This window comes from Girardinichthys multiradiatus, chromosome 21 (assembly GCF_021462225.1).
Source record: "Girardinichthys multiradiatus isolate DD_20200921_A chromosome 21, DD_fGirMul_XY1, whole genome shotgun sequence".
In the NCBI taxonomy this organism is placed as follows: Eukaryota; Metazoa; Chordata; class Actinopteri; order Cyprinodontiformes; family Goodeidae; genus Girardinichthys; species Girardinichthys multiradiatus.
In genome coordinates this window covers 19,203,825-19,221,378 of record NC_061813.1, presented here as the reverse complement: position 1 = coordinate 19,221,378, position 17,554 = coordinate 19,203,825, and the positions used below count along the sequence as shown (strand labels likewise).

The following is a 17,554-nucleotide window of genomic DNA, read 5'->3' as shown; positions in this document are numbered from 1 at the left end:
CGGGCAAATGTCGATCACAGGGTTAATGTTGCTAGATATAAGTTAAACACTGAAAGGAAGAGAGGGTATCTCTAATTTATAATTCTATTCCTTTGACTACTAAAGACAACTTCATAGTACAGGACCAAAGCAATTTTAAACTAAAAAAAGTTTAAGTTTTTTTAAATGAACAATAAGTTATTATTAAATGTAATTGCCACAATGACTCAATAAACCTCATTTTACCATGATGATGTACTAATGCTCAATTCAACCTGGATAGACTCACAAAGAGAAGACAGGGATACAATTAGAAAAGTTTATTAGTGAATGTTTATTTCTTTGGGGCTCGGACCCCAGTGGAAGACGTGAATGCTGAGAATGACATGTGGTTAAATGAACATCTTAGGGTTAGAATTAAAGGTTTCTTCCCCCCGGGATCCGATCCTGGTGGTGGAGTGGAGGCCTGAGGAGGTTTGGAAGGAGTTTGGAAGCCAGATGGTGGAGATGGGGTGGAGGAGGGTCAAAGTTCAGCCGAAGAACAGAGGGTTCCATGGATGAAGATCTTTTAAAGCGGAGCCTTAAAGGATGATTGGCCGGGGAGAAATGCGGACTTGACGCTGATTGATGGAGCAGAGCTGCATGGAGGAGTAATTAGACGAAGCTGGAGGTAATAGTGAGTCTTCCATGTTGAATTTTCGTTTAAACTCCATTACTGAATGTATGATTAACCAGTGGTTTTCCATTAGCAGGTCAGAAAGGCTGTTACCAAAAAGACGTCTCACCTTCACCTACAATTTAAAAGAACAAGTTAAACTTGGATTTTTAACAGGGCAAATGAGGCATTTCTTTTCACAGTATCTAACACTCATTAAGTTCATTAAAAATATTAATGTGTGTACCTAGATCAAGCAATCATAGGAAAAACATTGTTTTATTTATTTATTATTACAGATCGAAATTGCTCGCTAGCCTCATATTTGCTCAAACGATAGACATAATTATCACAGATGTGATTTTTCTCATGGAGACAGTTAATTAACAGTTTGATCTTGAATAGGAAAATTGTGTGTGTATTTCAAACGGCATCGAAACAATGTCTAAATATAAACTTAGACAGTCAATGAGGGTAAGCTTGGATGGAAAATATCAGATTAACCATGACATATAGACTTATTTAACAAAGGGCTAATTCTCAGAAATGTATTATACTTTTTTACACAACTATATATGTACAATATACTGCTTATGTGAGGTTGGGTTGTGAAACACCACTACATGCAGACAAACAAAGACCTCCCTCCTATTATATACCTCCTCTTTAGCTTTTTAAGAGGGGCGCCAGGTCATCCTCAAGCCAGCCACGAGATGTAAACTCTTTAACTTGTTTAGGGTCTTTTCATTCTGGTGGAAGAAGTCTGAAATATGTCACTTTTGGACAAAGTCAGGAGCCATCTTTATTAGATGAACAAACCACTTCAAAAGGCTGCTTTCTATGCAAAGGAAGAGCAATTCTGAGCCCCCTCGTAAATGGCTGAGCTTCACCACTTTCCCTGAGGATAAGCCCAACAATCCCCTAAATGTCAGCATTGCTTGTAAACACATGGGGCAGCATGGTTATCAGATAGCACCTAATGGTGTATAGGTCCAAATTTCGATTCTATTCCTATTCTCCATGGGTTTTTACCTGTACTCTTAGTTTCTCCCACATGTATGTTAGGTTAATTATGATGCTCAGTTGACTGCATGGGTGGCATGATTGTGTTACTCTGCATTGTCCCTAGCAATTGCCCAGGATATTTTTGCTCTGGCATGATGACAAGCTGGGAAAGGCTCCAGCAACCTGCAACTCTCAAATGGATAAACCAGGTAAAGAAAATGAATAAACACATCTGACTGTGGTTCAAACTGTGAAAAAAAGAAATGTACAGATGAACAAAGTATCCAAACTAAACTTACAACAGAAAAATAGGCCAAATGTTTAAAATTCAGCTGTTGATCAGTCAAATATATCAAACAGTTTACATTTTTTATGAGATTGTTCCCCTACAATTTATACTGATACTCTCCCTTGAATTGATTATTATGATTTAAAGATAGCTAAATGAGTATCAGGTTGTTCATGCTGTTGCGGTTTTTCCATCTGTCCGATTAAAGTGACTGTTCAGACCTACTTTCTGTTCTTTTAAGCATTTTTGTAGCATTTTAGTTCTTGACAACAACAAACACCCATTCAACTTTGGATTGATGTTATTCTTACCAATATTTCTGCCACATATTGTTGTTTGTAAGTACATGCTGATGAAATTTTATACCACCTTTGTTTGACAGAGGAGAAGCAGCATTAATTTGGCAATAACGAGTGAGTAAAAAAAAGAGCCTGTGACTAGTTCAGCTGCAGACATCATTTCTAACATCACTTTCATGTTATACCATATAAAAAATTCAGCAATAAGCAACACATGTTTATTAGGTTCAATTTGATGGTTTTGCAATTGACATTTATTTTGGTTGCAGTGATTCCTATTTTTTTTTTTTTTCAAATTTTGAGTCCTGGTCAAAAACTATATACAAATTTGTCAGTCAGTCATTTTCTACCGCTTATTCCATAGTGGGTCGCGGGGGAGCTGGTGCCTATCTCCAGCAGTCTATGGTTGAGAGGTGGGGTACACCCTGGACAGGTCGCCAGTCCATCACAGGGCAACACACAAACAACCATGCACACACTCATTCACACACCTAAGGGCAATTTTAGAGAGACCAATTAACCTAACAGGCATGTCTTTGGACTGTGGGAGGAAGCCGGAGTACCCGGTGAGAACCCACGCATGCACGGGGAGAACATGCAAACTCCATGCAGAAAGACCCCCGGCCAGGAATTGAACCCAGGACCTTCTTGCTGCAAGGCAACAGTGCTACCAACTGCACCACCATGCAGCCCGGTACAAATTTGTCTATTCTGAAATTACATTAAATCAAATGAAAGAAACAAATAATGGAAACAAAATATAAAAAGGTAAATTTTGCTTTTCAATGTGTAGTTAGCAACACCTTGCATCTAGTTTAGAATTTTTCAATGTAATATCCCAACTGTTTTTTTTTTTTTGTTTTTTGTTTTTTTGATGAGGTCCAACATTCAAATGTTGCGGCGTCTCTGTGTTCTTTAAATGTTTTGTGCAGGGTTAGTTCCTGCAGTCAGATGATTCTCAACAGATTTTAAACTAGATTCTGTAGCAAAAGCTCAGCTTCTGAGATTTTCACTGCCGTAGCACTGTCAGCTTTTTACAGCTCAGTGAAATATAGCCCCAGGTCACACAGCACTGGAAATTTAGTTTATTTTCGCTTTATTTTGTCAATAAGTCTTTAGTAAACCTTTCTCATTTTGATATTTTTTTATTCCATATACCAGTAAATACTCTTGACTAGGTCATATAAAATAAGATTAGTAGATAATGAATAAAGCAGTAATGAAGTCCATATCCATATCCATATGAATCGAGCTTATAAAATAGTGCGGATTTTTTATTAATCTTTATTATAATTAGCACATCTGTGAGAGTTCATCCATTGCATTACTCAAAGACTGAACTTGGCTGTGCCTTCATCACTGAGAACCTTATCAACATTGTTTGGTTTTTAATGAATAAATCCTCCTTACAGGAGGATTCTATGATCCAAACAGATGTGTGTTAGCCTGAGTGCTCTGTATTTTACCTGTTTTATTGTATTTTTGCTTTTATTGGGTTTTTTGAATTTCTTGTTGTTTTCTTAGGTTTTTAGGGTGTGCAAAGCACATTGGTCATCTGAGTTATATTTTAAAGTGTTCTAAAAATAAAATTGAGTTGAGTGGGAAAGAGCGAGATATCACAATGTATGATTTCAGAGGTGTACCCAGCCTCTCGCTCAATGACCACTAGAGGCACTATATCTGTGTGACCCTGCAGGGATTAACAGGTACAATGGATGGATGGATGGATATTAAGACACACTTTAAAAAAAAAAAACGAGCGTAAAGATAAAATTTTAATTTTGTCCCATCTCCATGTCAGCATGAAAATTAGATCTTCTACAAAACATTCAGCATTGATACACTCACACAAGGCTTATTTTTCTAAATTATTTACTACCTCTGCTAAATTCCTAGAATTGCCTTCAAAGTTAAATTACATCATAAAGTAAAATCATAAGGATGAATAAGGTATGTCCTCTCAGGAATTTATAACCAAACCTACAACCAGGGTCATTTTCAGAAAAATAATAATAATTATAATATTAAACTTCAGGGAAAACAAGGCCATACGTTTGTGGTATTCTGAAGTCCCTTCAGAAAGAATTAGAATTTAGAATTTAGGTGGGCTATTAGATAAGACACCAAAAACTGAAAGGTATAACAGAACAAGATTGCTTTAATACTGTAGTCGTACAGTAGTAGTACTGAAGCATGTGGGAGACAGTAATTCTAAAGCCGCTTGATTAATACACACAGAAATGACACGTGTATAAATGTGGTGTAAATAATTATGTAGTAATTTTTTGGGTTGGCCTCCAACCAACCCCATGTCCCCCACTGACCCCCACCCAAGTACCACATGATTTTACAGTGCATGATAAAAAGTTGCAGTCAATGCATCGAGGAATCAAAGCCTATAAAACACTTTAGCAACAAGAGGATGTAATAAATAGGAAAACAAATGAAAGGCAGGGATGAGACACAGGGAAACATGTAGGTACAAATATCTCAACCTGTGCGCATTAAATCAGCAATGTTCTGTTCAGCAATGACCAACAAGACCACTTCAGTCTCTGATGTGCAGCTTTGTGAAGGATTGACACTGCAGTGGTGCTGACAGCCATGGACCCCCCTCCTCCTCCACACACACAAACACACAATTACTTGACTATGCACTCACTAATGGTTTATGGCAGCCTGATGGGTAAAAAGACACCTTATGTTTATTGGTCAAAAAGCAAGAGGCAGGACACACCCTGTACAGGCTGCCAGTCCATCAATGGGAAAAGCGAAAAAAAAAAAAAAAAAACATGCATCCACACACTTTGACAATTTAGAACAACTGATTAACCAAACAGGCATGTTTGTGGGCAGTAGGAGGACACTGAGAGGAAATCCACTCATGAACAATAAAACCCAGAAAGATCCCAGTTGGGATTCAAATACAGGACCTTCTTGCCACTAGGAAACAGTGCTATCAAATGTTCCACTGTGCAGTCTGCAAGTCAAGATGTTCTAAAAATTTTGAAGACTAAAATAATAACAACGGAATGCCTGCACAAGCAGGTACATTACTCCTTTAGGATACAAAAACTAGCAGGAAGTATTTCGTAGTTAATTAATATTTGTAATCAGGAGTTAACAGGGGCAACATGTGAGCTGACAGAGTGAACAGAGGAAAACTGATGAATATAAAAGACAGGGAAGAGGAGACATGATTGGGGCCATGTGATTAAACCAGTAAGGTCCCTCAAAAACAGAAATAAACTGGAACACAAAACAGGCAAGGGTGAGATGTTGGGAGGAAAGGAAAAAAAGAATGATGACAGAAACACTTAGAACTCAGTGAAATGAAGAAGATGAGAGGTAGTGAGAAAGATGAATCATTGAGGTAGTTAAGGTTGAGGCAGTTGATAAAAGGGTAGCAGAATATAACTTGTTTGTTTTTTTTTATTGGAAGGGAACAGGACAATTGAAAAAGGGAATGAAAAGTTTAAGACTGAGTTTAAAACTCTGCACTCCCCTAACTGTTAAAAAGAAAACTGCAAAAGAAGGCTAAATGTTTTAAAACCCAAAAAACAAACAAAAAAAGATGCCTGGTAAGAGAAACATGGCACTGCAATTAAAGCCGGTCCCTGTCCAGTAGTTGTGATTCATTTGGTTCATTGTGTGGTGAAAACACGCACCCACACAACCAGAACACAGGTGCTCGCACACAAACAGCCAAACATAGCAACAAACCAAGTACAGTGTTACTGTAATCTGAGCCAAACCAGACTGCTTCCTCCTGCCCTAATCCAATCATTATCACCCCCTAATGGGAGCATGTTGAAGACATGTGCACAAGCACAAGACAATGGTATGGAAACATTTGTTTAATGGTACTGCAAAATTACAAATTATGTTTGGATCTTTTCACAGAAGCCAAATTTGTAAATATAACACTGATTTAGAGAGAAAAACTGAGATATACTGTTATCCAGAGTTTCTAATGCAAATGCCTCTAACATCTATGTTGGCCTTCTATATAACTTTTTCTGTTTATTTACAATTATCACACCAAAAAATAACAAAAAAAAAAAACAATTACAAAAATAATTATGTAAAATATATAATTTAGGAACAAGCAATCGTGACACATGGAGGTGAAACCAGACTGATGTTTGTGTGAAATAGCTTGACAAGCTTAATGAGATGAGGACAGGCTAATCTCATTCTGCATCAGAAAGACTTTATGGGTACCTCATTTAGATTTAGTTGCCCACAGTGTCACTAACATACTGGCTTAAAGGTACAGCTCTACTTCTGACATCCCAGAACTGGGCCTGTCTAAAATGAAAACTTCTTGTACACACACTGCCTGGAATTGAGAAGCATTGTGGCAAACTCATGAGGTATTCCATCTGTTCAAGGAAAACAACAATCTAGAGGTTTCTGAGTCTTCAACCTTTAGTCTCAGCCTTGTTGTGAAGGAGAAAATAATAATTTTATCTTAATCAGCAGCATGAGACAATACGAATGAAGGCTTTCTGTACAGAGCCGTGTGGACAACTTTGCATGAAATACAGGGCTATAACTTTTATCTGCAGCGCTCTGTGTAACATGATATCTCAGTCACTGCAGTCAGAAGGAAACATGGAATTGAACATCATAACAATAAAGTTAATCTATAATTCTAACTCTATATAGTGCCAGTAATCTGATTAAAAAGTGCAGACTTGATAAAGAAAATGTGTACAGGCTTATAACAGTTATAATAAATGTGCACATATGGTAAAATAAAGGTTAGTGGCAAGAAGGTTTTCTTTAAGATCCTACAACAACAAATTTAAAAGTGATGCGACAACGCATTGGCACGTACAGAAAACGGTGATATTTTTTTTTTATCATGTGCTCAAATTAAACATCGATTAACACAAACATGAACATGTACTACACTAGAAATCTAAAAAACTAACTTAAAAAGAGCATTACCTTTTTCAAATAAACTCATTGCCAGGCCTAGAAATTTTTCTGTCACAGTATGACTAAAATATTTTTCCTTTTAGCAAGCCCCACACCATTGGCATTGACATTGCATTAAAAAGGCTCTTACACTACTTCTGTCTGATAAAAAAAGAATCTAGAGCAATCTACACTAAGCGCATTTTAAACGTCAAACTCGCTGGCTTTGTGGCACTTGTCTTTTGCTGTTTTTGTCATGCAACATATCAACAGAGTGTTAGGCAGGTTCATACAAGTTCTAAATGTTTTATTCAAAAATAGCATATGAACTAAAATGTAGATGCATAGGCTATAAAATGTTGTCCTAAAGTGTCTTTGTTGCATGTGTGCTCGATTCCAAAAGAGATAATAGACAATATTGCAAAATAAACTGAACATAGAAAACCAATTATAGCAACAGACCTGCCAGCAACAAAACACAAGAGAGCTGAGAATTTCCGTGAAGCTTCATCAGAGTTTCACAGTCAGCAATGCGTGTAGGGTATCTCTGACTTTAAAAAAAAAAAAAAGAAAGAAAAAGCCGAAGTTCAAATAGCACATTTTAAATTCTCTTCAACTTTTTTCTCTCTACTTCGTCTTCTGTCACTGCTCACGCACAGCCTCGTTCACACCAGCCCAAATCGCTGGCAGCAGCGTCTCCCTGTTGTCGCCTGTCAGGTGGAATGATTAATGAAGCGCGACCCCGCGAACATCCATCCAGGACCGAAGAAACACTAGCGATCGCCGGGGGGAATCAGTGAAACTTTCGGATGAGTCTCTGTTAGCAAGACCTTAATCGAAGGAAGCACGGCTAATATCAGTGAAACAAAAGATGACTGATGCTATTATTGGTGATAGTACTGATTCTATGCAAGGTCCATCCTAGAAAGTCACTTTGGTTATTTATGGAGAACAGATAAAGACTTTAAACATAATATAAAAAGGGTTGGCAACATACAGTGTGAAGCAAATTACAAAAAAAAAGTAAAAGGTATGGCCGCTTCTTAATAATAACCATGTGTTCCGGATACCATAATGACAATGATTGGCGTAAATGTAGACAGAAAACAAGCATAACTGATGGGAATGTAGCTAAGATGTAAGACATATCTGTTAGGGTAACTTCAAAACCGAACTGACCATAAAATAGGCTGAAATATATTCAGTCATCACAACGTCAATGAACCCAAGCAGCCTATATATTACAAAATTCATCAAAATATTTTTTATTTAATTTTAAAATAAACCTACATATCTAAAATAACATGTAAAATCAACAAATAATTCGAGAGACTGTTTCCTTAACAGACCACATCAGCGTTGAAGTTGCGCAAAACAAAACAGCACAACTAAGATGCTGATTTTTCATTGAGTAATTCGGTAAACTCCCAAAACATACACCAATCATCCAAAGAAATGTGCGCTAAAACTCCCTTGTTTGGAGATTCTGGAGGGTAAACACGTGGAGATCTAAACTCTCAGGGTAACCCTGTTTTTTCTCTGTGTTCCCTCGATGCAACCTGACACTGCCAGCAAACAGAAAGCGCAGGTCTGCTTCAGAGACCTAATCTGACTTCCAACCATACCCAGCAGCCCTAAAAACACATCCAAACACACACACACAAAACTTACGGGTTGTTGGTAGAGCTCCGTGCACACTGTTGATGTAGCAGAAAATCCACAAAACGAGGGGCACTATCAACGTCGGTCTCTGGGCAGGACGCTGCCGGTGCATCTTCACGGCCGGTGTGGTGCGCAGGCGAACGGGAGAGGGACCACGGAGCAGAGAGGCAAAATCGCCAGTGAGATCCGTCAGCCTCGCTTTGCAACTGAGGACTGACAGAGAAGAGCCTGGTACAAGTGTTCTCACTCTCCCACTTCCCCGCTCCCTTTCTCTCTTTCTTTCTCTGTGTCTCTCACTGCCTCACGATGATGTAAGGATCACACCGTCAAACAGGCTGGTCTTGCAAACGGAAAGCAATTTTTCCTCCCGCGATTTCGCCTCCTTTTTTTGTGTGACTCCGGACAGAAACAAAATAACCGAGTTTCCGCTTGCAAACGCAGAGGACGACTGAGTGCGACTACAGTGTACAGTGAAGGCTGTGGTAATTCAGGAAGGCATGACAGTGCGCTACTGAGCTTGTCTCCTCTGGTCCTGCTCTCCGATGCGCTGTCCGTAGTGCTGAACTTATCCCACTCTTTCCGTATCTCTCTCTGTCTAATTCGCGCTCAGTCTCTTTCAGCCAGACAGTGCCCCCCTCCTTCTTTGTGTGGAGATGGTGTTACACCCCGCATTCGTACTTTCCCCCTCAAACCTAAAGCTCTCTAAAAAAATGCACAGGACTTGGAGACACCACAATGTATAGCAAAACAATCAATACAGCTCACATTAAGTCATGCTACAACAACAAACTTCAGTGTATATTATTGAGGCGTGTAATAGATCAGCAGAAAGTGATGCATTGTGTGTATTTTTTTCTTTTACAAATAGAAAGGTGATACGTGTCTTTGGGCATTTATATTAAGCCCACCTCAGCCAATACTTTAGAGACACCTTGTGTGTTAGAGACACCCTTGTGCAAATGTGTTGAGCTGTGTTTCTACCAGCCTTATCCAGCTAAAGTAAGAGATGTTTGACCACCCTTCCTATAATAGCTCAAGCTCAGTCAGGTTGTGAACAAACATTAAAGACTTGCCGCACATGCTTAATAGGATTTATGGCTGAACCTGAAACATTCTGACATATACCTATGCTTTAATCTAAGCCATTTTATTGTAGCCCAGGTTGTAAGGTTAAAGTCATGCTTGTCCTTAAAGGTAAACCACAGCACCAGATTTAGGTAATTTTATGTCCTTAACATGCTTTTTTAAGACTGCCCTGTGTTTAGCTCCATCCATCTTCACAACAACTCTAACCAGCCTTCATATAACTGCTGAAGCCTCTGAACAGCATGATGCTGCCACCACAATATGGGAATGATGTACTCATTTTGATGTGCAGTGCTAATTTTCCACCAAACAGTTTTGCATGTAAGCAAAGACGTTACATTTTGGTCTTATTTCTGCTGTGTCTCATAGATAGCCACTGGCAGCTGAAAATGGGACTTCTTATAATTTTCTTTCAACTTCCAAAGGAAAGTATAGTGCTGTTGCATATCTGTATCTGCATATCTTCTATAAGTTTGTTGGGCCTCAGATGTTTCTCTAACAAACATCCGAGGCCTTCATAAAGATGCTGTACTTAGGCTTTAAATAAATTAATCACATGTGGATTTACAAATTAGGGTACATCTAAAGGCACTTAATTTCACTTTATTTTTATTTAGTCGTATTAGAGTAAAGGGAGCCAAATACAAATGTGTCTCAAACTTTAGATATTTGCTCATAGTAAACAGTTTCAAAAACCATGCTTTATTTTCCTTCTACTTAAGTATTTTTGCACTATGCTGGGCTGTGTTTTGGTCTATTAAATAAACCCCCAATAGATTAAAGTTTGTAATGTTGAAATGTAAAATGTGGAGAAAGTTCAAACTACTGCATTGATAATTATTCTCAGTCTTTATGCTTTCACCATCAAATAGACCTAAGTTGTCATTAGAATTACATAGAAAAAGCATGCAAGCCTTACTTGTTTGCAAAAAGGTCAGGAATTGGTTAAATAAGAGGATCTTTCAGATGAAACATATTCGAATGCATAGGTAAATCTCTGATAATACATGCATATACAAAAAATGTAAGTAAAATGCAGTAATAAAAAAACTTCACAGGAAAGAAAGAGTTTGACTTTTTAACTTTAATGATTTTACCTCTGCTGACAAACCAGACTTCAGCACAACAAATAATCACTAATAATGCCTCTGGATAAAGAGGAGAGCCTCAGGAATTTGTTTACAATTTAGTGTTTGCAAATGGCTACTTCGGCACATCTGACAAGGCTGTGATGGCACATCAATCAGAAGGACCCCAGACTCACAATTGTACACAATACACTTCATTAATGACAGCTCACCTGAGGTGGGGGTGCTTTTTTATAATTTTATAAAGAAGATATTTTAGTAATATTCTTTAGACACAAAGGGGAGGCACAACACCCCCATCTAACTATCCCCTTTTATCAGTTTCATGTTTCATAAATTATAATTTGTCCAGAGTGTGACCATCACAGAATTTTCACAATTAAGAAAAGTAAGAAGCCAAATAGAAAACTAATAAAATGATGCAAAGTCTAAACAGTGGTAATGTCTGATTTGCTGCTCTAATTGAGGAACTGATAATAAGGGACAAAAATGCTTTACAACATACATGCACACCCAAGAGTCAAATAATGTGGAGACATACTAATGTAACAGAAAAAGAAATATCTGAAACTTATGTAAAAAGGGTCTGAGCAGTGTTTATATATCTGCGATCTACATTCTACAGCTTAATAAATCTGAAATTGTGACAATTAATTTATACTATGTATTTGATAGTAGCTCACACTATGTATGTTAAAAGGACTGCAATACTAAATCATAACAAATACATTTAGTTTTTATCTCTACACTATGGGTTTCATATATCCACAACTATATACAGGTCCTTCTCAAAATATTAGCATATTGTGATAAAGTTCATTATTTTCCATAATGTCATGATGAAAATTTAACATTCATATATTTTAGATTCATTGCACACTAACTGAAATATTTCAGGTCTTTTATTGTTTTAATACGGATAATTTTGGCATACAGCTCATGAAAACCCAAAATTCCTATCTCACAAAATTAGCATATCATTAAAAGGGTCTCTAAACGAGCTATGAACCTAATCATCTGAATCAACGAGTTAACTCTAAACACCTGCAAAAGATTCCTGAGGCCTTTAAAACTCCCAGCCTGGTTCATCACTCAAAACCCCAATCATGGGTAAGACTGCCGACCTGACTGCTGTCCAGAATGCCACTATTGACACCCTCAAGCAAGAGGGTAAGACACAGAAATAAATTTCTGAACGAATAGGCTGTTCCCAGAATGCTGTATCAAGGCACCTCAGTGGGAAGTCTGTGGGAAGGAAAAAGTGTGGCAGAAAACGCTGCACAACGAGAAGAGGTGACCGGACCCTGAGGAAGATTGTGGAGAAGGGCCGATTCCAGACCTTGGGGGACCTGCGGAAGCAGTGGACTGAGTCTGGAGTAGAAACATCCAGAGCCACCATGCACAGGCGTGTGCAGGAAATGGGCTACAGGTGCCGCATTCCCCAGGTCAAGCTACTTTTGAACCAGAAACAGCGGCAGAAGCGCCTGACCTGGGCTACAGAGAAGCAGCACTGGACTGTTGCTCAGTGGTCCAAAGTACTTTTTTCAGATGAAAGCAAATTCTGCATGTCATTCGGTAATCAAGGTGCCAGAGTCTGGAGGAAGACTGGGGAGAAGGAAATGCCAAAATGCCAGAAGTCCAGTGTCAAGTACCCACAGTCAGTGATGGTCTGGGTTGCCGTGTCAGCTGCTGGTGTTGGTCCACTGTGTTTTATCAAGGGCAGGGTCAATGCAGCTATCTATCAGGAGATTTTGGAGCACTTCATGCTTCCATCTGCTGAAAAGCTTTATGGAGATGAAGATTTCATTTTTCAGCACGACCTGGCACCTGCTCACAGTGCCAAAACCACTGGTAAATGGTTTACTGACCATGGTATCACTGTGCTCAATTGGCCTGCCAACTCTCCTGACCTGAACCCCATAGAGAATCTGTGGGATATTGTGAAGAGAACGTTGAGAGACTCAAGACCCAACACTCTGGATGAGCTAAAGGCCGCTATTTAAGCATCCTGGGCCTCCATAAGACCTCAGCAGTGCCACAGGCTGATTGCCTCCATGCCACGCCGCATTGAAGCAGTCATTTCTGCAAATGGATTCCCGACCAAGTATTGAGTGCATAACTGTACATGATTATTTGAAGGTTGACGTTTTTTGTATTAAAAACACTTTTTTTATATGCTAATTTTGTGAGATAGGAATTTTGGGTTTTCATGAGCTGTATGCCAAAATCATCCATATTAAGACAATAAAAGACCTGAAATATTTCAGTTAGTGTGCAATGAATCTAAAATATATGAATGTTAAATTTTCATCATTACATTATGGAAAATAATTAACTTTATCACAATATGCTAATATTTTGAGAAGGACCTGTAAAGAGTGTTAATGTAGGGCTATGTTATTGACTTACATTCAGTCTTGCATGACAAAATGAATATTTCAATCAGATCTTTAATTGTAGGGAGAAAAACTTAGTGGGTTTTTAAAAACGTTTAAAATTATTCCGTTTTCTTAGGCTGTTTTCAACACTGTAGCCTTAATGGCTCTGCAAGACGATGCGTGAAAAGAGCACGTGTTGGTTAGATAAATAGGCAAATATCCCAGAGCACTTATTTTGTAATGTTGTAAATCTTTTATGACAAATCACCTTAAAAAGCAAGTAGACCTGCCTTGCTTCATGACTCTAATGTTTATTAAAATTTGCTATGAATGGTTGCTTTGCCTTTCTGAAAAAGTTCATAAGAAAACCTGTTAAGTTGCCAGAAATCATTTACAAAGCCGATGTGTTGCTGTCATTTGTCAGCTTGTGCTGCCATTGTTGCTGCAAATAAATGTGGTTAAGATGACAAAAAATGAAACAATCTAAGTCCACTTAAAAATGTAAGGCCAATCTTGCAAAAATGCACGCTGGATCAGGTTAAACATCTTGTGTTAACCTTATAAAGAGACAGGAGGAAACATCAAGAGTTCTTGCTCTACATCTTGTTGTACTAATAGCAAAATGCTCGTTCGTTCGTCGTCTTCCGTTTATCCAGGACCGGGTTGCGGGGGCAGCAGACTCAGCAGAGACGCCCAGACGTCCCTCTCTCCAGACACCTCCTCCAGCTCCTCCAGGGGGAGCCCAAGGCGTTCCCAGGCCAGCCGAGAGACATAGTCCCTCCAGCGTGTCCTGGGCCATCCCCTGGGCCTCCTCCCGGTGGGACGTGCCTGGAACACCTCCCGAGGAAGGCGTCCAGGAGGCATCCGGTGTAGATGCCCGAGCCACCTCAACTGGCTCCTCTCAATGTGGAGGAGCAGCGGCTCTACTCCGAGCCCCTCCCGGATGGCCGAGCACCTCACCCTATCTCTAAGGGAGTGCCCGGCCACCCTACGGAGGAAGCTCATTTCAGCCGCTTGTATCTGTGATCTCGTTCTTTCGGTCATGACCCAAAGTTCATGGCCATAGGTGAGGGTAGGAACGTAGACCGACCAGTAAATTGAGAGCTTTGCTTTTCGGCTCAGCTCTCTCTTCACCACAATGGACCGGCACAGCGCCCCCATTACTGTGGCAGCTGCACCGATCCGTCTGTCGATCTCCCGCTCCATTCTTCCCTCACTCGTGAACAAGACCCCGAGATACTTAAACTCCTCTACTTGAGGCCGGAACTCCCCTCCAACCTGAAGAGGACAAGCCACCCTTTTCCGGTCGAGTACCATGGCCTCGGACTTGGAGGAGCTGATCCTCATCCCAGCCGCTTCACACTCGGCTGCGAACCGCCACAGCGCATGCTGTAGGTCTTGGCTAGAGGGGGCCAGCAGGACCACGTCATCCGCAAAAAGAAGAGACGAAATCCACTGGTCCCCAAACCAGACCCCCTCCGGCACTTGGCTGCGTCTAGAAATCCTGTCCATAAAAGTTATGAACAGGACCGGCGACAAAGGGCAGCCCTGCCGGAGTCCAACATGCACTGGGAACAGGTCCGACTTAGTGCCGGCAATGCGGACCAAACTCCTGCTCCGCTTGTACAGGGACCGGATGGCCCCTAATAAAGGGCCCCCAATTCCATACTCCTGGAGCACCCCCCACAGGGCATCACGAGGGACACAGTCGAATGCCTTCTCCAGGTCCACAAAACACATGTGAACCGGTTGGGCAAACTCCCATGAACCCTCGAGCACCCTGTAGAGGGTATAGAGCTTGTCCAGTGTTCCACGGCTGGGACGAAAACCACACTGTTCCTCCTGAAGCCGAGGTTCGACTATCGGTCGGACTCTCCTCTCCAATACCCTGGCGTAGGCCTTACCAGGGAGGCTGAGGAGTGTGATCCCCCTGTAGTTGGAACACACCCTCCGGTCCCCCTTCTTATAAAGGGGGACCACCACCCCCGTCTGCCAGTCCAGAGGCACTGTCCCCGACCGCCACGCAATGTTGAAGAGGCGTGTCAACCATGACAGCCCTACAACATCCAGAGACTTGAGGTACTCAGGGCGGATCTCATCCACCCCCGAAGCCTTGCCACCGCGGAGCTTTTTAACCACCTCGGTGACTTCAGCCTGGGTGATGAAAGAGTCCAACCCCGAGTCCCCAGCCTCTGTTTCCACCACGGAATGCGTGATGGCAGGATTGAGGAGATCCTCGAAGTACTCCTTCCACCGCCCGATAATGTCCTCAGTCGAGGTCAGCAGTCTCCCGCCCCCACTATAAACAGTGTTGGCGAAGCACTGCTTCCCCCTCCTGAGGTGCCGGACGGTTTGCCAGAATTGCTTCGAGGCCAACCGGTAGTCCTTCTCCATGGCCTCACCGAACTCTTCACAGGCCCGAGTTTTTGCCTCTGCCACAGCCCGGGCCGCAGCACGCTTGGCCTCACGGTACCCGTCAGCCGCCTCAGGAGTCCCACAAGCCAACCACAGCCGATAGGACTCCTTCTTCAGCTTAACAGCATCCCTTACTGCCGGTGTCCACCACCGGGTTCTGGGATTGCCGCCACAACAGGCACCGCCGACCTTACGGCCACAGCTATGGGCAGCAGCATCGACAATAGATGCAGAGAACATGGTCCACTCGGACTCTATGTCTCCAACATCCCCCGGGATCTGGTCGAAGCTCTCCCGGAGGTGGGAGTTGAATACATCCCTGGCCGAGGGCTCCGCCAGGCGTTCCCAGCAGACCCTCACTATGCGCTTGGGCCTGCCGAGTCTGTCCGGCTTTCTCCTCCTCCAGCGGATCCAACTCACCACCAGGTGATGATCAGTGGACAGCTCAGCACCTCTCTTCACCCGAGTGTCCAAAACATGCGGCCGAAGGTCTGATGATACGACAACAAAGTCGATCATCGACCTCCTGCCTAGGGTGTCCTGGTGCCAAGTGCACTGATGGACACCCTTATGTTTGAACATGGTGTTCGTTATGGACAATCCGTGACTAGCACAGAAGTCCAATAACAAAACACCACTCGGATTCAGATCGGGGAGGCCATTCCTCCCGATCACGCCTCTCCAGGTGTCACTGTCGTTCCCCACGTGGGCGTTGAAGTCCCCCAGCAGAATAATGGAGTCCCCGGGAGGGGCACTATCCAGCACCCCCGACAGGGACGCCAAGAAGGCAGGGTACTCTGCACTACCACTAGGCTGAAATGATAGTCAGAGACCTCTCCCCAACCCGAAGGCGCAGGGATACAACCCTCTCATCCACTGGGGTAAACCCCAACACGAGACGGCTGAGCTGGGGGGCAACAAGCAAACCCACACCAGCCCGCCGCCTCTCCCCGTGGGCCACTCCAGAGTAGAAGAGAGTCCAACCCCTCTCAAGGAGATGGGTTCCAGAGCCCACGCTATGCGTGGAGGCGAGCCCGACTATTTCTAGTCGATATCTCTCGACCTCCCGCACAAGCTCAGACTCCTTCCCCCCCAGCGAGGTGACATTCCACGTCCCTAGAGCCAGCCTAAGCATCCGGGGATCGGGCCGTTGAGGTCTCCACCTTCGTCCGCCACCCAATCCTCTTTGCACCGGTCCCTCACGGTTCCCCCTGCAGGTGGTGGGCCCACTGGGGGATGGCCTCGCGTCTCTCGTTCGGGCTTGGCCCGGCCGGGTCCCGCGAGGAGCAACCCGGCCACCAGGCGCTCTCCGACGAGTCCCGACCCCAGGCCTGGCTCCAGGGTGGGACCCCGGCTCCGCCGTACCGGGCGACGTCACGTGCCTCGGTATTGTGTTCTTCATGAGGGGTTCTTGAACCATTCTTTGTCTGACCCATCACCTAGAACCTGTTTGCCATGGGAGACCCTACCAGGGGCATTTAGGCCCCAGACAACATAGCCTCTAGGATCATTTGAGCACTCAAACCCCTCCACCACGTTAAGGTGACGGTTCAAGGAGGGGATAGCGAAATGCATTAATCTTAAATTAGAGGGTTTTTTTTATTATTATTTTCTATGCCACATTTAAAGCCATGGGATCATCAGTCTTGTTAAAAATTCTAAGTATGAACTTTGTTAAACTTGAATGATTTTAAAGGCAAAGCAGTAGTTGTTTAAATATTTCTTTGACAAATTAAAGTACAAAATAAAAATACATAGAACTTAAATAAAAA

General features: G+C 42.1%; 1 protein-coding gene across 3 annotated transcripts in view; it reads right to left on the bottom strand.

Moving 5' to 3' along the window:
• cntnap2a (contactin associated protein 2a) overlaps positions 1-9,279 on the bottom strand; it is a 498,604-nt gene extending 489,325 nt beyond the window's left edge. For 2 of the 3 annotated variants that reach the window (XM_047349233.1, XM_047349234.1), the window contains exon 1: positions 8,825-9,278. In XM_047349233.1, the coding sequence (XP_047205189.1) occupies positions 8,825-8,927 (103 nt within the window). In that variant the 5' untranslated portion in view covers positions 8,928-9,278. Of the gene's footprint in view, positions 1-8,824 lie in introns of all 3 variants that reach the window. The other variant, XM_047349232.1, reaches the window with a different exon arrangement.
• Between the last annotated feature and the right edge of the window lie 8,275 nt (positions 9,280-17,554).